Source organism: Nerophis lumbriciformis, linkage group LG20, assembly GCF_033978685.3.
Source record: "Nerophis lumbriciformis linkage group LG20, RoL_Nlum_v2.1, whole genome shotgun sequence".
Taxonomy (NCBI): domain Eukaryota; kingdom Metazoa; phylum Chordata; class Actinopteri; order Syngnathiformes; family Syngnathidae; genus Nerophis; species Nerophis lumbriciformis.
The window spans coordinates 9,001,436-9,023,633 of NC_084567.2; the positions used below are offsets into that span (position 1 = coordinate 9,001,436).

The window sequence follows — 22,198 nt, forward strand, 5'->3', positions numbered from 1 at the left end:
ATAACCAAATTTTAAAGATAATATACACATAATTTTGTATATAATATATTGAGAGTGTCGTTGACGTAGCGACGCTTAATTAAGTCATTGCTACCCAAAACAGCAGCACCTAGTGAATTGTCATCAGCTGTTTTAGTTCATATTCTACACGAAGAGGATGTTTCACTTTAAATATTCCATATTTCACGTGTTTTTCCACTAACGCCCGTGTTTCTTGGTTACGCAGACGGCCAAAGACGACACGGCTTACACGCAAGTCAGCGACAAGACGGACGAGTCGCCGGACGCGCCGGCCAGCCAGCCTATAAGGAACGGCTCGTACATCGCCATGTCTCCAGTGGAGGCCCAGAAGTGTTGATACAGGATGCTCGCCAACAACCACCCCCCCAAACCCCTCACCCCAAGCCTGGCACATGGGAAGGGGGCTCGAGGGATCAGTGCACTGTAGGGGGGGGTCAACAAAAGACAGCGCTCCTCTCCCTGAGCCCTCCTAGGACGGTTTATTGCATCATCACCTCCTTCTCTTCCTCTCTTGGTTGACTCCAAAGATGAAGGACTCGACCAGGACCAGCCTTTTTTTTGTACCCCCTAAAAGGTAGCATAGGTGTCTCCATTCCTACACGGATGCATTCTTTGGCCGGCAAAACTTATTAGGAACCACTGAGCCAAACCTTGTTTCCTACACACACAAACACCCCCGCTGTGTGTGTTAAATCCAACACTAGACGCATTTCAGCTGTGAAAGCAGTTTCCCCCCCACCTGTAGCCCGATGCACCTTTTTGTAAGCGCCACAAGAACTAAGAAGGGAGACCTGCTTCCTGCCTTACCACCATGATATCTCATGACACTAACGTCGCACGCCAACACTGTTACTCAAGCACAAGATGGACTCCCAGCAGTCCTCCGTCGAAGCTACCAGGTCGTCTCCTTTTTTTCCTACCTTGGATGAGTCCAAGACGCTGTGGAGCGCCACCCGGTGTTACTGTGCAGCACTTGAATCACTCTTCGTGTCTTACACTGCACGGCGCCACGCGTCCCGCTTAAGACCGTACCGCCAAAAAAAAACAAAAAAACGAAACGACAAACTTCCCCGCACTTTTTGCCTGGAAAATGTGCCCTGTTGTATTTTTTTTTGTGTCACGTTAACTTTGTGGTCCACGCGTTCAAAACATTTCAGTGTCTTCTTTTTCATGTTTGTTATTGCTGCTAGTGTGGCCATAACCTGTGGGAGTGGTGTTTGTGTGGAAGGGTTCACACCAGTCTTAAGTCCGTCATTTCATCACGTTTTTTTCCAGACTTTTATTTAGGCGGGCTATTTCCTCTACGGGCTGGACGAGCTGAAACACGTCAGTCTTAAGATTTTGTGCCACGGGTCAGTTTAAAATCTTACTTCACAAAGGGCCTTTTTGTTCACTTTCTCACCAGTAGAGGTTCAGTTCGCACTACTCGTTCGGTAAATGTCCTGTTTTGTTACCTTTTCCGATCGCACATTTTCATCGTTACATAGGAGTGACGATTCCGTCGACCATTTCAAGTTAAACAAAATGGTTCTGTCAAGTTAGATCCTTCAACTCGCACCCAACAGAAACGGCAAAATATACGTACTCCAAAGAGCTGTACCGAACCACAATATTTTTGGATATCTTGCAGAAAAGTTGAAAAAATTGTCTTGTTCTGATCGTGAAATTTCATCGTAACAAGTGTGTTGACCAATGACAGTGCAAGCCTTCAACCAACTTCCGATCAGACCTAACAGAAACCGCAAAATATACATACTGTAGTGTAACGAATGTTTCCACCAAGTAGGTCGGATCGGTTAGTTCCGATCAGAATTTTTTGTCGTAATGCAGGAGTGACGTTTCTGTCAAGTTAAATCCTTCAAATCGCACCCGACAGAATTGCAAAATATATGTACTCCACAGAACTGTACCGAACCACTCGGTGTGCACAAGGGATTTAAGATTCGCACAAATTCCTCTCGGTTTGTAATCTACAATATTTTTGGATGTCTTGCAGAAAAGTTGAAAAATATTGTCTCGTTCCTATCGTGAAATTTCATCGTAACAATTCTGTCGACCAATGACAGTGCAAGTGTATTTAGCTCCGCCCCAACCAACTTCGGATCAGACCTGACAGAAACTGCAAAATATACGTACTGTACTGTACCGAACGTTTCCACCAAGTAGGTCGCATCGATTAGTTCCGATCAGAATTTTCCGTAGTAACGCAGGAGTGACGATTCAGTCGACCAATGACAGTGCAAGTGTGTCTAGCTCCGCCCCAACCAACTTCGGATCAGACCTAACAGAAACCGCAAAATATACGTACTGTACTGTAGCGAACATTTCCACCAAGTAGGTCGCATCGATTAGTTCCGATCAGAATTTTCCGTAGTAACGCAGGAGTGATGATTCTGTCGACCAATTAAAGTTAAACAAAATGGTTCCGTCAAGTTAGATCCTTCAACTCTCACCCAACAGAAACGGCAAAATATACGTACTCCAAAGAACTGTACCGAACCACTTGGTGGATACGAGGATTTTAAGTTCTAAGATTCGCACAAGTTCCTTTCTGTTTGTAATCTACAATATTTATGGATGTCTCAGAAAAGTTGAAAAAATGGTCTCATTCTAATCTTGAAATTTCCTCGAAACAATTCTGTCGACCAATGAAAGAGCAAGTGTGTCTAGCTCCACCCCAACCAAAAGAATACTGCAAAGTCGGATGCTACGGATCAGACCTAACAGAAACCGCAAAATATACGTACTGTACTGTGTCGAACGTTTCCACCGTGTAGGTCGGATCGGTTAGTTCCGATCAGAATTTTCCACCATCCGAACAGAAAAGTGACCATTCTGTCAACCGATCCGAGGACCCCGGTTAGTCCGTCTATGCCTCAAAAGAAGGTTATTGCAAAATGTGAAACTTTGAATAGACTTGTTGCCACAAATGGTAGAAAAACATCGGACGTTTTTTACCAAGATGGCCAGTTTGGTTAATTCTGGCGAGACACGACTGCTGCAAATTCATCTCATCGCAATGCAATATTTTTAAGTGGTGCTTTTTTTCGTCAAAACCAATTAAAGAGCGTAACATGGTGTTCCCATTCCGATCATTACAGAAGCAACGGTTGTGTCGATCCTACAAAATCGAGCAAAATCCTCCGACTGGAAAGTTCTCAGCCTTTATGACTGAACCCAAGCTCTTTTTGAAGAATTTTCCAGTTTTGTTACCTTTTCCGATCGCGCATTTTCATCGTTACACAGGAGTGACGATTCCGTCGACCATTTCAAGTTAAACCAAATGATTCTGTCAAGTTAGATCCTTCAACTCGCACCCGACAGAAATGGCAAAATATACGTACTCCAAAGAACTGTACCGAACCACTTGGTTGACACGAGGATTTTAAGTCTCGTTTCCACCAAGCAACTCGGGTTAATTCGCACAAATTCCTTTTTGTAATCTACAATATTTTTGGATGCTGATAAAATTGTCTTGTTCTAATCGTGAAATTTAATCGTAACAATTCTGTCGACCAATGACAGTGCAAATGTGTCTAACTCCGCCCCAACCAACTTCGGATCAGACCTAACAGAAACCGCAAAATCTACGTACTGTACTGTAGCGAACGTTTCCACCAAGTAGGTCGGATCGGTTAGTTCCGATCAGAATTTTTTGTCGTAATGCAGGAGTGAAGATTCTGTCAAGTTAGATCCTTCAAATCACACCCGACAGAAACTGCAAAATATACGTACTCCACAGAACTGTACCGAACCACTCGGTGGGCAAAAGGGTTATAAGATTCGCACAAATTCCTCTCAGTTTGTAATCTACAATATTTTTGGATGTCTTTCAAAAAAGTTGAAAAAAATTGTCTCGTTCCTATCGTAAAAATTTAATCGTAACAATTCTGTCGACCAATGACAGTGCAAGTGTGTCTAGCTCCGCCCCAACCAACTTCGGATCAGACCTAACAAACCGCAAAATATACGTACTGTACTGTAGCGAACGTTTCCACCAAGTCGGTCGGATCGGTTAGTTCCGATCAGAATTTTCCATAGTAACGCAGGAGTGAAGATTCTGTCGACTGATTAAAGTTGATTAAAGTTAGATCTTTCAAATCGCACCCGACAGAAACTCCAAAATATACATACTCCACAGAACTGTACCGAACCACTTGGTGGACGCGAGGATTTTAAGTCCTAAGATTCGCGCAAAGATGAAAAAATGGTCTTGTTCCAATCGTGGAATTTCATCGTAACAATTCTGTCGACCAATGACAGAGCAAGTGTGTTAAGCTCCGCCCCAACCAAAACAGTACTGTAGAGTGCGATGCTTCAGATCGGACCTAACCGAAACCGCAAAATACACGTACTGTACTGTACCGAAGTCGGTCGGATCGGTTAGTTCCGATCAGACTTTCCATCGTAACACAGGAGTGACGATTCTGTCGACCGACGAAAGAACAGATGTCCATCTCGCTCCGCCCCAGCCAAAGAGTACAAGTGGGACGCTTCGGATCAGAAGTACCGGAAGTTTCCACCGAGTAGTCCAGTTCAGCACAGGTAGGATCGGTTAGTTCCGATCAAAATGTTCCATCATGACACAGGAGAGACGCTTCTGTCGACCGCCGTTTATCTCCAGCAGGATACTTCCAATTGGACTTTGCAGCGATAAATGTCGGATCAGTTATTCCTGATCAGATGAACAAGCGACACAAATTCAACTTGCTGTCACTTTTACCGATCTATTTCAACCCTTTTGTTTGATTTCTCTACCAAGGATCATTGTAACAATTCACATATTCCGATCAAACCTTTCCATCCGAACACAAAAGTGACGATTCTGTCAACCGACCCCAGTTAGTCCGTGTTTGCCTCACCAGAAGGTTACTGCAAAGTGGGAAACTTTGAACAGACTTCTTGCCACAAACGGTAGAAAAACGGACGTTTTTTTTTTACCGAGATCATCTCATCGTAATGCACGATATTTTTAAGTGGTGCTTTTTTTTCGTCAAAAATAATTAAAGCGCGTAACATGTTCCCATTCCGAGCATTACAGAAGCAACAGTTCTGTCAATCCTACAAAATCGAGCTAAGTCCTCCGACTGGAAAGTTCTTTTTGGTGAAGTTTTTTTTGTGTGTGTACTTTTGTTCTACACGAGACCTTAATCCTGATCACCTGTTCACACCTGAGCCATCGCTTCTCCATTTTTGAGGACTGACCCCGCATTCGCTCATCGGGCTCGTGACCAAAGATGACCTTTAGCTCGCTCCGCACTTCCGTGCCACAAATCGCTCCCGCCTAGCTTTCCCTTCAAGACAAAAAAACAAAACGTGTCACCGTTAAAGTATTTTGCTGCGTGGACACTTTTGTGTGTGTGTGTGTACGAGAGTGTGTGTGTGTGTACAAGAATGTGTGTGTGTGTGTGTTATGTGCCTTCTTGACATCAAGGCCGAAAGAACACTGGCTAGTTTTTGCCTCTAAATCTCAGTATTATGTAAAATAAAAGCAATACAAACTTGTAAAAAAAAAAATAGTAAGGGGCCACTCGATATTTATCCCCCCTCCCCCACCTAAAATTGTGATATTTTTTCTTTTCTTGGTGTATATTGTTTGTAGATATTCTGCTTGGGTCCAAGCTTCATTTCACTTTGTTTTGACCAGAAAACGAGTAAAGTTACACGTGGACGGTGGCGCATTGGCGCGGTCACGTGACCTCGCCCAAGGTCACACTGGACGGTTGCTGACTATCTTGACGTGAGTTACGCCAGCAAGATGAATGAAGCCCCTCCTCTTCCTCCTTCAGGACCAGCGCTCATGCCATAGCCTTCGCCCTGTTTGCGACAACAACAACAACAAAGCGTTTTTTTGGTGTTGTAGCAATGGCGGCGTGTGACCCCCGGCGCCCCCGTGAGGTCACTGCTGGTTTTGTTTTGCTGCTGAGAATGACAATCTTTCCTTGTCATGTTTTGGTGCAAAAATGATTAAAACTCCTGTTTAGTTTTGATAATTTACACGGCACACACCTTTCTACTGTGCTTTTGTAAACATTTCTAGTGTATTTGCAAGAAAATAAACCTTGCCGTCAAGCGCAAACCTTCCTGCTCTTGTCCTTTTTTTCCAAATATTTACTGTAATGTGGAAAAATTGTAAAAATGTCTTCACATGACCATAAAGATGGTCAAAATGTAGACTTTCTAGCATCAATTATCAGTAAACATGATCAATAGTTTATGGACAATTTGTTGTTCGCCAAATATATTTTGCTTGATTGTGGCCATGATTTTTAATCTATGGAGTGCCAAATGGGGCAAAATTAATTAAACATTTAAATTACTAAAATGTGTCATTGTATATTTGTAATCAATGTGTAAAATAACGTTTTTTTTATTATTTAATGATTTAATTTGACACATTTAAAGTAATAGTTTAAAGGTTCAGTGACTTAATTTTGTCCTATTTGCTTCACAAATCAATTGTCTGTCAAACTCAGTGTCAGTGGGCGGATCCTAACACCTGATTGTTTACCACTTCCACTTGTAATGATTGAACGACATTTGTTGGCCCCGCCCACTAAGTTTGATGGCCGAGACACATGTTCATGAAATAATGGACTCAAAATTGTAAAATAATTAAATAGTTAAATATATATATTATAACTTTTTTTTCCACAAAAATATACCACTATTTGCTCACAAATATTATACTAGTTTTCCACAATTATTAAACTTTTTTTCCACAAAAATATACCACTATTTGCTCACAAATATTATACTATTTTTCCACAATTATTCAACTTTTTTTTCACAAAAATATACCACTATTTGCTCACGATTATACAATTTTTCCACAATTATTCAACTTTTTTTCCACAAAAATATACTACCATTTGCTCACAAATATACTACTATTTTCTCAGGAATATTCCGATTTTTTTTTCACAAAATATACAATTTTTTTTACAAATATTTTACTGTTTTTCCACAGAGATATATACTATTTCCCCCAAAATATGCTAGTTTAAAAAAATATATATATTGTCCTATTTCACAAAATATATTACGATTTACTTACAAGTTTATAACTATTTTTTTCCACAAATATTCACCTTTTTTCAGAAATATATAGTACTACTTGCCTTTTATCCCCACTATGGACTGGACTCTTATTATTATGTTGGATCCACTATGGACTGGACTCTCACAATATTATGTCAGACCCACTCGACATCCATTGCATTCGGTCTCCCCGAGAGGGGTGGGGGGGGGGATACCCACATGCATACCCACATATGCAGTCCTCTCCAAGGTTTCTCATAGTCATTCACATCGACGTCCCACTGGGGTAAGTTTTTCCTTGCCCTTATGTGGGCTTAGTACCGAGGATGTCGTTGTGGCTAAATAGTTGATTAATTATCAAAATAATTGATTAAATCAAATCATTAGATTAATAAATAAATTAAATGAAATTATTAAATAGATAATGAAATAATGACATCAGTAATTAAATTGTAAAATAATTAAATCATTAAATAATTACATCATTTAATTATTAAATAATTATCAAAATAATTGATTAAATCAAATAATTAGATAAATAAATTACATATTGAAATATTACATTAAATGCTTAAATGCTCAAATAATGAAATCAATAATGAAATTATAAAAATAATGAAATCAATAAATAATATTAAATGATAATTATATTATTTAATCATTGAATTATTATCAAAATAATTGATTAAATCAAATAATTAGATAAATAAATTAAGTATTTAAATATTAAATTAAATGATTACATAGATAATGAAATAATGAAATCAATAATTAAATTGGAAAATAGTTTAATAATATTAAATATTTCATAAGTAATAATAAAATAATTATTAAAATAATTGAATACAACAAATAATTATATAAATAAATAATTAAGTATTGAAATATTAAATTGAATGATTAAATAGATAATGAAATCAATGATTAAATTGTGAAATAGATAAATCATGGAAGAATGAAATTAATTAAATAATTAAATGATTAATTAAATGATTACATAATAAGTAAATGATGAAATTCTTGAAACAAATAAATGATGATATAATAAATCTACCATTATATTAAATAGATGATTGGCAAATTAATTACTGATACATTTAAGTAATTATCTAAAGATGTATCTTTTAATTTTGTCCCATTTGACCCTCCATACCTTTTAGTCCCCTAAAGGTGTGTACCCAATTTGGTGATGTTTTGACAAAAAAAACAAAAACAACTAAAGTTCCAGCGGGTGTTTTTAGTACACCTGTGGGAGAAATTTCAAGTCTTGTTTTATCATTTTTGTTTAAAACTGTTTAGAATGTTCAAAACAGTTGAGAACTATTAAAAACTGTCCAAACCTGTTTAGAATAGTTGAAAGCTGTTAAGAACTGTTCAAAACTGTTTAAAACTGTTCAAAACTATTATAAACTGTTGAAAACCATTGAAAATTCTTCAAGAACTATTCAAAACTGTTCAGAATGGTTCAAAAATGTTAAAAACGCTTGGGACCTGTTGTTGAAAATTTTTGAAAACTGTTGAGAACTGTCAGAATAATTGTATCTAAATTATCACAAAACTTTGTGTTACATTGAGTTCGGCTCGCCCGGCGAGAGGACAAAAGCTGTCTTTGATCCTACCAAGCAGAAGGCTTGTAAAACTCCACTGTGTAGGATGGGAAGCAACATGAAGGTGTTATGTTTCTTTCATGTATTGTAATCCACAGAAAGATTTTGTCTTGACCCGAGATCTACAAAGCGGAGAGAAAGCATGACCTACCAAAACTCCAGGCACCTTTTCTTTGAACTATTTTACGACCTCTTCTTTAAACTGTTTTACGACCTCTTCTTTGAACTGTTTTACGACCTTTTCTTTGAACCGACTTTTTCTTTGAACCAACCTTTGCTTTGAACTGTTTTGTGACAAAGGCGATGGCTGTTTATGACCCCCGTCCCTTAGAAACACCTGTTGCCATGTAATCAGGGAAAGTCCAAATAAAAGAGGAGGCGTACAATCTTTCGTCAGAGCATGGTGAGACTGTTCAAAGAGTACAGTCCAGACATTTCTCCTCAATTGAGCCAATTTGAATTCTGTCTCTGTTTAATTCCTTGCTTCTTGTCTTGTTTAATAGATGTCATCAGTATTTGAACCTGACAAGAACTGTTCAAAACTTTTTAGGACTATTTGAAACTGTTGAAACCCGTTGAAAATTGTTCAGAAACTGTTCAAAACAATTCAAAACTGTTCAAAACGCTTAAGAACTGTTGAAAACTGTTGAAACCTGTTTGATTAGGCGTTTAGTAACAGCCTGACCGCGTGTTGTGTTTGTCAGAAAAATAATGACAGACGCCGCACATTTTTGGTGAATGTTTGGACTCGTGTTCCTCCTTTTGGAGACTCTTTTTTTTTCTCACACGCCTTGTTGTGATTCCATTCCCTTCATTTTTATCGTCTTTGATCAAAGTTGGATGAAACGTTACTTAAAGCGTCAAGACGAGTTGAGGAGGAGCAAACAAACAATACGTGTGTTGAAGTGCACTGACAGGAGTCCATTGGAGACACTTTGTTCTCTTGACACTGACTTCTTTAATTCAGCAGACGTCATTTTTAACGACTCAAATTAGAGAAAAGAGAAGTTTGATTGATAGACATGAGTGGCGTTCATTGACCTGATGTGACCTGCAGGGCGTCACAGACACTTCTCACGTCTCCTTTGGGTCATGTGACTTCTTTTTGTGGCCTCTTGACGTGTTCTGTGTTTGCTGACACAGTGCTTCCTCTTTCTACCCGAACTTGAAAAAAACTGCACTTCGTTGACCTTTTTAAGAACACACGCATGCTGCATGACCCACAATGTTTACTTCAGTTAATAAAGTTTATTGGATGCAAAAATATCTTTCATTTGCTTTTTATTACACGTGGAAACTCTTGTCCCAAACGGACCCACTTAAAAACAGACTTTGACTTCCATCAACGCACGCAAAGGTTTAATGTTAGTGTGTGTGTGTGTGTGTGTGTGTGTGTGTGTGTGTGTGTGTGTGTGTGTGTGTGTGTGTGTGTGTGTGTGTGTGTGTGTGTGTGTGTGTGTGTGTGTGTGTGTGAGAGAGAGAGAGAGAGGCTCTATTGACATGTTAGCAAACAATAAGTAAATGTAGAACAAAAGACTTGAAATATATCCAAAAATGTGTTAATAAATAAATATATATATATATATATATTTTTAAATGTAATAATGTACATTGCTATATTTTGTTCAAAACTGTTAAAAGAAACTGTTCAAAACTGTTAATAACTATTCGGAACTGTTGAAAACCATTGAAAATTGTTCAGAAGCATTTAAAAACTGGTGAAAACTGTTAAGAACTATTGGGAATGTTTGAAAACTGTTGAAAAATGTTAAGAACTATTGGGAATGTTTGAAAACTGTTGAAAAATGTTAAAAACTATTCAAAACTGTTTAAATTGTTCACAACTTATCAAAACTGTTAAAAACAGTTGAGAACTGCTATAAACTGGTCAAAACTGATGAAAACTGTTTAGAATTATTGACTACTGTTAAGAACTGTTGAAAACTGTTGAAAACTGTTGAAAACTACCAGAATCTGTTGAAAAATGTTGAAAAATGTTGAAAATTGTTGAAAATTGTTGAAAATTGTTGAAAATTGTTGAAAACTGTTACAAACAGTTGAGAACTGCTAAAAACTGGTCAAAACGGATGAAAACTGTTTAGAATTATTGACTACTGTTAAGAACTGTTAAAAACTGTTAAAAACTGTTGAAAACTGTTGAAAACTACCGAAAACTGTTGAAAATTGTTGAAAATTGTTGAAAACTGTTACAAACAGTTGAGAACTGCTAAAAACTGGTCAAAACTGATGAAAACTGTTTATAATTATTGACTGCTGTTAAGAAATGTTCAAAACTGTTGAAAACTGTTGAAAACTACCGGAATCTGTTGAAAACTGTTGAAAATTGTTGAAAATTGTTCAAAACTCTTGAGACCTGTTGAAAATTGTTGAAAACCGTTCAAAATTGTTGAAAACTGTTGTGAACTGTTGTGAACTGTTCAAAACTTTTAAGAACTATTTGAAACTGTTGAAACCTGTTGAAAATTGTTCCGAACTCTTCAAAACTGTTGAAAAATGTCAAGAACTATTCAAAACTGTTTAAATTGTTCACAACTTTTCAAAACTGTTAAAAACAGTTGAGAACTACTAGAAACTGGTCAAAACTGCTGAAAACTGTTTAGAATGGTTGACCACTGTTAAGAACTGTTGAAAACTGTTGAAAACTACCGGAAACTGTTGAAAACTGTTGAAAATTGTTGAAAATTGTTCAGGAATTTTTGAATATTGTTCAAAACTATTCAAAACTCTTGAGACCTGTTGAAAATGGTTGAAAACTATTCAAAATGGTTGAAAACTGTTCAAAACTGTTGTGAACTGTTCAAAACTTTTAAGAACTATTCAAAACTGTTTAAATTGTTCACAACTTTTCAAAACTGTTAAAAACAGTTGAGAACTACTAAAACCTGGTCAAAACTGTTTAGAATTGCTGACCACTGTTAAGAACTGTAGAAAACTGTTGAAAACTACCGGAAACTGTTAAACAGTTGAAAATTTTGGAAAATTGTTCAGGAACTACTGAAAATTGTTCAAAACTAATTAAAACTCTCGAGACCTGTTGAAAATTGTTGAAAACTGTCCAAAATTGTGAACTGTTCAAAACTTTTAAGAACTATTCAAAACTGTTTAAATTGTTCACAACTTTTCAAAACTGTTAAAAACAGTTGAGAACTACTAAAAACTGGTCAAACCTGTTTAGAATGGATGACCACTGTTAAGAACTGTTGAAAACTGTTGAAAACTACCGGAAACTGTTGAAAACTGTTGAAAATTGTTGAAAATTGTTCAAAACTCTTCAGAACTGTTCAAAACTCTCAAGACCTGTTGAAAAGTGTTAATAAGTGTTAACAAAAGGTTAGGAGCGGTTGAAAAGTGTTAATTTTAAGTGTTAATAACAGTTGAAAAGTGCTAATGGGTGTTAACAAAAGGTTAAGAACTGTTAAAAGTGGTTAAGACCACCTGCAAAGACAACACAATAGAGCCCCTCCCCCACTCCCAGCCCCTCCCCCAGCAGAAAACAACGACCATCTTCTTTGTCCTGATGGTCAACATCTGTTGTTTCACATGCTGGGGTCACGCAGGAAGGACGGGGGGTGCACAGGACTAAAAGAAGAAGAAAAAGAAGAAGGGTCTGGAAGAAGGGTCTGAAGACAGGGTTAGGGTTTGATATAGCGCTTTTAGGTTTGACTCTTAAGTTCTGGTTCTGGTTGAGAAAATGCATTTTTCAAGCAGAAACCTCCGGGAACAAACTAGTGTTGCGTAAAGGAGGATGAGTGTGTGGCACACTCGCTAGCTGTATTGACGCCGCACTGATTCAAAATGGCCATTCGCCATCGACTGGATGATTGAAATCACTTTTTTATTTTACCAGCAAATAAAATATTCTGCAGAAAAGAGGATGAAATGTGCAACCCTGGCCAGAGAAAAACTCACAATAAAAAAATGTGTGAATGATCCTTTTTGATACTTTGTGATCAAAATGATGCCCAACTTTTCTTGGTTGGGTTGAGATCAACGCTGGTGACGGAAATCACTTCGACTTCAAGCTGTCACTTGTTTGGTGCGACACAGTCCGACGACACGGCCCAGTCTTTGATATCAAACGTCACAATCATTGGACAATTTTTTTGAATTTGTTTCTGGTTAGTTGATTAGGACTGTAGAGGTTGCCTTCTCGTGGGTTCTTCAGACCACCACACACTGCCAGGAGAGCCCGGAATTCTGGGTATAACACTGTTTTTATTTTCATCCAATGGTGCAAAGTCTTTTGCTTTTCAGCACAGTGTCTTTTCTGCGTCTGTGTCTCTCAGCAGCACCCCCAACTCCAACTACTCGTCTCGTCACGGCTGCTGCTAATAAAGGCGATTAGATAACAAGGCCCATCTGGGCCATCTACGCACCTGTCGCTGTCTTCGAGGCCGGTCCTGGCACACCCCGTTCCGCTGCAGGCCCGCAGGCCACGCCCCCCTCCACAAGGACCATGATAACACGGGGCTTTTGTTTCTTTGTATCCAATTAGGTTTGGCGTTTCGAACAATATTTTCCTTTAAATATCCTTAAAATATGTAGTAGTACTTTTTAAGTCATGTGTACTTGTATTTTTGTACGTTACGCTAACATGTTTGTTTGCATAAATCGTAAAATGACGCGTTCAGGATCACTCTTGCATGTCCGTAAATTGCAAAATCACTTAATAGAAGCCCTTTGGATCCAAAAGGAGATAAGCTGGTTATTAGCGCTGACAGCTTAGCTTTTCTGCCCTCTGGTGGTGAGTCTGAGACACTGCACTTTAACCATGTCATCATTTTCATTCCTTTTTTACCCTTTTCTTATCGTTCTGCCATGCATATTTGTACAGATATCTAACAAAAGTAATGTGAATTTAAGGAAAACGGATGAAAAATTAGAATTTTTATTCAGAATTCAAATGTTTTTGAGGGTTTTCCTCCCAATGTGACCCACTAAATACATGTATTCATCCTTTTGGAACAAAATCCCACTGGGGGGCGTTGAACTACCAACCACAAGTCATGTTAGTGTTAAATACATCATCAATAAAGACGTTCTCTCTTCTGTTCCAGGATGAAAGTGACTCTTTAAGGCACTCCTTACATTTAGTGGCAGCTCCTTTATGGGCTTCTATGACAACACAAAGTCATTTTTTTAAAAACAACATCTTTAGAGCAAGGTCCTTTTTTTCATTAATTTCTTAGTTAATAAAACTTACACTCATATTGCCTTAACAATTAATAAACAATTGTTTACGTACAGAAATAATAGCTTGTATCAACATTCATGGATCCAAGTAAAGTCAATGCATTGTCATGAATTAGAGGTTATTCAAACTTGTAAAATTATTTACTTCTATTTTAAGATGCATCTTATTGCTTACTTGCAAGAAATAAAAATGCTTTTAGCCTCTTAAGTCATTTTGTAAAGATGAAATAAATAAAAAATGTATGTTAAAAAAAAAATCGGAAATTGTTGAAACCCATTGAAAAGTGTTTTGAACTTTTCATAACTGTTGGAAATTGTTTAGAACTCTTCAAAACTGTTGAAATTTGTTCAGAAATGGTTCAAAACTGTTTACAATTGATCAAAACTGTTAACAACTATTGGGAATGGTTGAAAACTGTTTAAAATTGTTCGTAACTGTTTAAAACGGTTCAAAACTGTTAAGAACTATTGAAAACTGCTCAAAACTGTTAAAAACTGTGCAGAGTTGTTGAAAACTGTTGAAAACTATTTAAAACGGTTTAAAACTGTTTAAATTGTTCACAACTGTTCAAAACTGTTCAAAACTGTTAATAGTTGTTGAAAACTGTTAATAATTGTTGAAAATTGTTCAAAACTCTTAAGACCTGTTGAATAGTGGTAATAATTACTAACAAAAGGTTAATAGGTTGAAAAAACTGTTTAAAATGGTTCGTAACTATTTAAAACTGCTAAAAAATGTTTTAAAAAAACTGTGCAGAAGTGTTAAAAAATGTTGAAAATTATTTAAAACGGTTTCAAATTGTTTAAATTGTTCACAACTGTTCAAAACAGTTGAGAACTATTAACAACTGTTCAAAACTGTTGAAAATTGTTCCAAACTCTTAAGAGCTGTTCAAAACTCTTAAGACCTGTTGAAAAGTGTTAATAATTGCTAACAAAGGTTAATAACTATTGGAAACTAGTAACAATTGTTGAAAACTGTTCATAATTGTTGAAACCCGTTGAAAAGTGTTTAGAACTTTTCATAACTGCTGACAATTGTTCAGAAATGGTTCAAAACTGTTCACAATTGATCAAAACTGTTAACAACTATTGGGAACGGTTGAAAAAAATGTTTAAATTTGTTCGTAACTGTTTAAAACTGCTCAAAAATGTTTAAAAAAACTGTGCAGAAGTGTTAAAAAATGTTGAAAATTATTTAAAACGGTTTAAAACTGTTTATATTGTTCACAACTGTTCAAAACAGTTGATAACTATTAACAACTGTTCAAAACTATTGAAAATTGTTGAAAATTGTTCAAAACTCTTAAGAGCTGTTCAAAACTCTTAAGACCTGTTAAAAAGTGTTAATAATTGCTAACAAAGGTTAATAACTATTGGAAACTGGTAACAATTGTTGAAAACTGTTCATAATTGTTGAAACCCGTTGAAAAGTGTTTAGAACTTTTCATAACTGCTGACAATTGTTCAGAAATGGTTCAAAACTGTTCACAATTGATCAAAACTGTTAACAACTATTGGGAACGGTTGAAAAAACTGTTTAAATTTGTTCGTAACTGTTTAAAACTGCTCAAAAATGTTAAAAAAAACTGTGCAGAAGTGTTAAAAAATGTTGAAAATTATTTAAAACGGTTTAAAACTGTTTATATTGTTCACAACTGTTCAAAACAATTGATAACTATTAACAACTGTTCAAAACTGTTGAAAATTGTTCAAAACTCTTAAGAGCTGTTCAAAACTCTTAAGACCTGTTGAAAAGTGTTAATAATTTCTAACAAAGGTTAATAACTATTGGAAACTGGTAACAATTGTTGAAAACTGTTCATAATTGTTGAAACTCGTTAAAAAGTGTTTAGAACTTTTCATAACTGCTGACAATTGTTCAGAAATGGTTCAAAACTGTTCACAATTGATCAAAACTGTTAACAACTATTGGGAACGGTTGAAAAAAAATATTTAAAATTGTTCGTAACTATTTAAAACTGCTCAAAAATGTTAAAAAAAACTGTGCAGAAGTGTTAAAAAAATGTTGAAAATTATTTAAAACGGTTTAAAACTGTTTAAATTGTTCACAACTGCTCAAAACAGTTGAGAACTATAAACAACTGTTCAAAACTGTTAAAAATTGTTGAAAACTGTTCAAAACTCTTAAGAGCTGTTCAAAACTCTTAAGACCTGTTGAAAGGTGTTAATAATTGCTAACAAAGGTTAATAACTATTGGAAACTGGTAACAATTGTTGAAAACTGTTCATAATTGTTGAAACCCATTGAAAAGTGTTTAGAACTTTTCATAACTGCTGACAATTGTTCAGAAATGGTTCAAAACTGTTCACAATTGATCAAAACTGTTAACAACTATTGGGAACGGTTGAAAAAACTGTTTAAAATTGTTCGTAACTGTTTAAAACTGCTCAAAAATGTTTAAAAAAAACTGTGCAGAAGTGTTAAAAAATGTTGAAAATTATTTAAAACGGTTTAAAACTGTTTATATTGTTCACAACTGTTCAAAACAATTGATAACTATTAACAACTGTTCAAAACTGTTGAAAATTGTTCAAAACTCTTAAGAGCTGTTCAAAACTCTTAAGACCTGTTGAAAAGTGTTAATAATTGCTAACAAAGGTTAATAACTATTGGAAACTGGTAACAATTGTTGAAAACTGTTCATAATTGTTGAAACTCGTTGAAAAGTGTTTAGAACTTTTCATAACTGCTGACAATTGTTCAGAAATGGTTCAAAACTGTTCACAATTGATCAAAACTGTTAACAACTATTGGGAACGGTTGAAAAAAAATATTTAAAATTGTTCGTAACTATTTAAAACTGCTCAAAAATGTTAAAAAAAAGAAACTGTGCAGAAGTGTTAAAAAATGTTGAAAATTATTTAAAACGGTTTAAAACTGTTTAAATTGTTCACAACTGCTCAAAACAGTTGAGAACTATAAACAACTGTTCAAAACTGTTAAAAATTGTTGAAAACTGTTCAAAACTCTTAAGAGCTGTTCAAAACTCTTAAGACCTGTTGAAAGGTGTTAATAATTGCTAACAAAGGTTAATAACTATTGGAAACTGGTAACAATTGTTGAAAACTGTTCATAATTGTTGAAACCCTTTGAAAAGTGTTTAGAACTTTTCATAACTGCTGACAATTGTTCAGAAATGGTTCAAAACTGTTCACAATTGATCAAAACTGTTAACAACTATTGGGAACGGTTGAAAAAACTGTTTAAATTTGTTCGTAACTGTTTAAAACTGCTCAAAAATGTTTAAAAAAAACTGTGCAGAAGTGTTAAAAAATGTTGAAAATTATTTAAAACGGTTTAAAACTGTTTATATTGTTCACAACTGTTCAAAACAATTGATAACTATTAACAACTGTTCAAAACTGTTGAAAATTGTTCAAAACTCTTAAGAGCTGTTCAAAACTCTTAAGACCTGTTGAAAAGTGTTAATAATTGCTAACAAAGGTTAATAACTATTGGAAACTGGTAACAATTGTTGAAAACTGTTCATAATTGTTGAAACTCGTTGAGAAGTGTTTAGAACTTTTCATAACTGCTGACAATTGTTCAGAAATGGTTCAAAACTGTTCACAATTGATCAAAACTGTTAACAACTATTGGGAACGGTTGAAAAAAAATATTTAAAATTGTTCGTAACTATTTAAAACTGCTCAAAAATGTTAAAAAAAACTGTGCAGAAGTGTTAAAAATGTTGAAAATTATTTAAAACGGTTTAAAACTGTTTAAATTGTTCACAACTGCTCAAAACAGTTGAGAACTATAAACAACTGTTCAAAACTGTTAAAAATTGTTGAAAACTGTTCAAAACTCTTAAGAGCTGTTCAAAACTCTTAAGACCTGTTGAAAGGTGTTAATAATTGCTAACAAAGGTTAATAACTATTGGAAACTGGTAACAATTGTTGAAAACTGTTCATAATTGTTGAAACCCGTTGAAAAGTGTTTAGAACTTTTCATAACTGCTGACAATTGTTCAGAAATGGTTCAAAACTGTTCACAATTGATCAAAACTGTTAACAACTATTGGGAACGGTTGAAAAAACTGTTTAAAATTGTTCGTACCTGTTTAAAACTGCTCAAAAATGTTTAAAAAAACTGTGCAGAAGTGTTAAAAAATGTTGAAAATTATTTAAAACGGTTTAAAGCTGTTTAAATTGTTCACAACTGCTCAAAACAGTTGAGAACTATAAACAACTGTTCAAAACTGTTAAAAATTGTTGAAAACTGTTCAAAACTCTTAAGAGCTGTTCAAAACTCTTAAGACCTGTTGAAAGGTGTTAATAATTGCTAACAAAGGTTAATAACTATTGGAAACTGGTAACAATTGTTGAAAACTGTTCATAATTGTTGAAACCCGTTGAAAAGTGTTTAGAACTTTTCATAACTGCTGACAATTGTTCAGAAATGGTTCAAAACTGTTCACAATTGATCAAAACTGTTAACAACTATTGGGAACGGTTGAAAAAACTGTTTAAAATTGTTCGTAACTGTTTAAAACTGCTCAAAAATGTTTAAAAAAACTGTGCAGAAGTGTTAAAAAATGTTGAAAATTATTTAAAACGGTTTAAAACTGTTTATATTGTTCACAACTGTTCAAAACAATTGATAACTATTAACAACTGTTCAAAACTGTTGAAAATTGTTGAAAATTGTTCAAAACTCTTAAGAGCTGTTCAAAACTCTTAAGACCTGTTGAAAAGTGTTAATAATTGCTAACAAAGGTTAATAACTATTGGAAACTGGTAACAATTGTTGAAAACTGTTCATAATTGTTGAATCCGTTGAAAAGTGTTTAGAACTTTTCATAACTGCTGACAATTGTTCAGAAATGGTTCAAAACTGTTCACAATTGATCAAAACTGTTAACAACTATTGGGAACGGTTGAAAAAACTGTTTACATTTGTTCGTAACTGTTTAAAACTGCTCAAAAATGTTAAAAAAACGGTGCAGAAGTGTTAAAAAATGTTGAAAATTATTTAAAACGGTTTAAAACTGTTTAAATTGTTCACAACTGTTCAAAACAGTTGAGAACTATTAACAACTGTTCAAAACTGTTAAAAATTGTTGAAAACTGTTCAAAACTCTTAAGACCTGTTGAAAAGTGTTAATAATTGCCAACCAAAGGTTAATAACTATTGGAAACTGGTAACAATTGTTGAAAACTGTTCATAATTGTTGAAAACGGTTTTAAAAAACTGTTCAAATCTGTGAATAACTATTCATAACTGTTGAAAACCATTGCAAATTGTTCAGAACCGTTTAAAACGTGTGAAATTTGTTCAGAAAGGTTTAAAACTTTAGAAAATTGTTCTTAACTGTTCAAAGCTGTTGAATACAATTGAAAACTGTTCAAAACTGTTCAGAATTGTTCAAACCTGTTTAAAACACTTAAGATCTGTTGAAAACTTTTCAAAATTGTTACAAATTGATCAAAACTGTTCAACACTGTTCAGAACTGTTCAAAACTCTTAAAAACTGTTCAAAACCCTTAACACCTGTTGAAAAGTGTTAATAATTGCTAACAAAAGGTTAAAAACTTTTGGAAACTTTTGACAATTATTGAAAACCGTTCAGAATTGTTGAAATCTGTTAAAGAACGGTTCAAAACTGTGAATAACTATTCGGAACTGTTGAAAACCATTGAAAATAGTTCAGAACCGTTTAGAACTTTTGGAAATTGTTCCAAACTGTTCAAAACTGTTGACAACCATTGACAACTGTTCAACACTCTTAAAACCATTTTAAAATTGTTGAAAACTGTTGAAAACTTTTAAGACCTGTTGAAAACTTAAAAAAAAAAAAATTGTTCCAAACTGTTAAGACCTGTTGAAAAGTGTTAATAATTGTTAACAAAAGGTGAACAACTATTGGAAACTGTTCAGAATTGTTGAAAACTGTTCAGAATTGTTGAAAACTCTTCAAAATCTGTTAAAAAACTGTTCAAAGCTGTTAAGAATTGTTTAAACCTGTTTAAAACACTTGAAAACTTTTGAAAACTGTTCAAAACTGTTCAGAATTGTTCAGACCTGTTTAGAACACCTAAGATCTGTTAAACTGTTGAAAACTTTTCAAAATTGTTAAAAATTGATCAAAAACTGTTCAACACTCTTAAGACCATTTTAAAATTGTTGAAAACTGTTGAAAACTTTCAAGACCTGTTGAAAACTTTTTTTAAAATGTTCAAAACTGTTCCAAACTCTTAAGACCTGTTGAAAAGTGTTAATAATTTGTAACAAACGGTGAACAACTATTGGAAACTGGTAACAATTGTTGAAAACTGTTCAGAATTGTTGAAAACTGTTCAAAACAGTTAAGAATTGTTTAAACCTGTTTAAAACACTTGAAAACTTTTGAAAACTGTTCAGAATTGTTCAAACCTGTTTAGAACACTTAAGATCTGTTGAAAACTGTTGAAAACTTTCAAAATTGTTCAAAATTGATCAAAACTGTTCAACACTCTTAAGACTATTTTAAAATTGTTGAAAACTGTTGACAACTTTTAAGACCTGTTGTTAAGACTGTTGAAAAGTGTTAATAATTGGTAACAAAAGGTGAACAACTATTGGAAACTGGTAACAATTGTTGACAACTGTTCAGAATTGTTGAAAACTCTTCAAAATCTGTTAAAAAAAACTGTTCAAAACGGTTAAGAATTGTTTAGACCTGTTTAAAACACTTGAAAACTTTTGAAAATTGTTCGAAATTGATCAAAACTGTTCAACACTCTTAAGACCATTTTAAAAATTGTTTAAAAACAATTCAAAATTGTTCAAAACTGTTCCAAACTCTTAAGACCTGTTGAAAAGTGTTAATAATTGGTAACAAAAGGTGAACAACTATTGGAAACTGGTAACAATTGTTGACAACTGTTCAGAATTGTTGAAAACTCTTCAAAATCTGTTAAAAAAAACTGTTCAAAACGGTTAAGAATTGTTTAAACCTGTTTAAAACACTTGAAAACTTTTGAAAATTGTTCGAAATTGATCAAAACTGTTCAACACTCTTAAGACCATTTTAAAAATTGTTTAAAAACAATTCAAAATTGTTCAAAACTGTTCCAAACTCTTAAGACCTGTTGAAAAGTGTTAATAATTGGTAACAAAAGGTGAACAACTATTGGAAACTGGTAACAATGGTTGAAAACTGTTCAGAATTGTTGAAAACTCTTCAAAATCTGTTTGAAAACTGTTCAAAACAGTTAAGAATTGTTTGAACCTGTTTAAAACACTTGAAAACTTTTGAAAATTGTTCAAAATTGATCAAAACTGTTCAACACTTTTAAGACCATCTTAAAAATTGTTTAAAAAAAATTCAAAACTGTTCAAAATTGATCAAACTGTTCAAACCTCTTAAGAACTGTTCAAAACTCTTAAGATCTGTTGAAAACTGTTAATAATTGCTAACAAAAAGTTAAGAACTATTGAAAACTGTTAAAAACTGCTCAGAATTGTTCAAAACTCTTAAGACCTGTTGAAAAGTGTTAATAATTGCTAACAAAAGGTTAAGAACTATTGGAAACGGTTCAGAATTGTTCAAAACTCTTTAGAACTGTTGCAAAATGTTCAAAACTGTTAAGAACTGTCCAAGTCATTTTGTAAAGATGAAATCAAGTTTGAGGTGCTTCAAAAAAAAAAAAAAAATATATATATATATATATATATATATATATATATATATATATATATATATATATATATATATATATGTACACAAAAAGAAAACAACTTTGTCATTTTTTAGTTAAAAAATATATTTAATAATACATTTTATTTCACTTTTTTTTATGTAAAACAAATCGTGATGATTTTTGTTTAATTGAATGTTTTTTTTGTAAAAATGTTCAAAACTGTTAAGAACCGTTCAAGTCATTTTGTAAAGATGAAATCAAGTTTGAGGTGCTTCAAAAAAAAAAAAAAAAAAAAAAAATATATATATATATATATATATATATACACAAAAAGAAAACAACTTTGTCCTTTTTTAGTTAAAAAATATATTTAATAATACATTTTATTTCCCTTTTTTTTAATGTAAAAAAAATCGTGATGATTTTTGTTTAATTGAATGTTTTTTTTGTCAAAATGTTCAAAACTGTTAAGAACCGTTCAAGTCATTTTGTAAAGATGAAATCAAGTTTGAGGTGCTTCAAAAAAAAATTTATATATATATATATATATATATATATATATATATATACAAAAAGAAAACAACTTTGTCCTTTTTTAGTTAAAAAATATATTTAATAATACATTTTATTTCACTTTTTTTTTTTTATGTAAAAAAAATCGTGA

General features: G+C 33.9%; 1 protein-coding gene across 3 annotated transcripts in view; it reads left to right on the forward strand.

Moving 5' to 3' along the window:
- scarb2a (scavenger receptor class B, member 2a) overlaps positions 1-6,100 on the forward strand; it is a 41,464-nt gene extending 35,364 nt beyond the window's left edge. For all 3 annotated transcript variants that reach the window (XM_061980380.1, XM_061980378.1, XM_061980381.1), the window contains one exon: positions 227-6,100. In XM_061980380.1, coding sequence (XP_061836364.1) covers positions 227-358 — 132 coding nt within the window. In that variant the 3' untranslated portion in view covers positions 359-6,100. The remainder of the gene's footprint in view (positions 1-226) is intronic.
- The last annotated feature ends 16,098 nt before the right edge of the window (positions 6,101-22,198 follow it).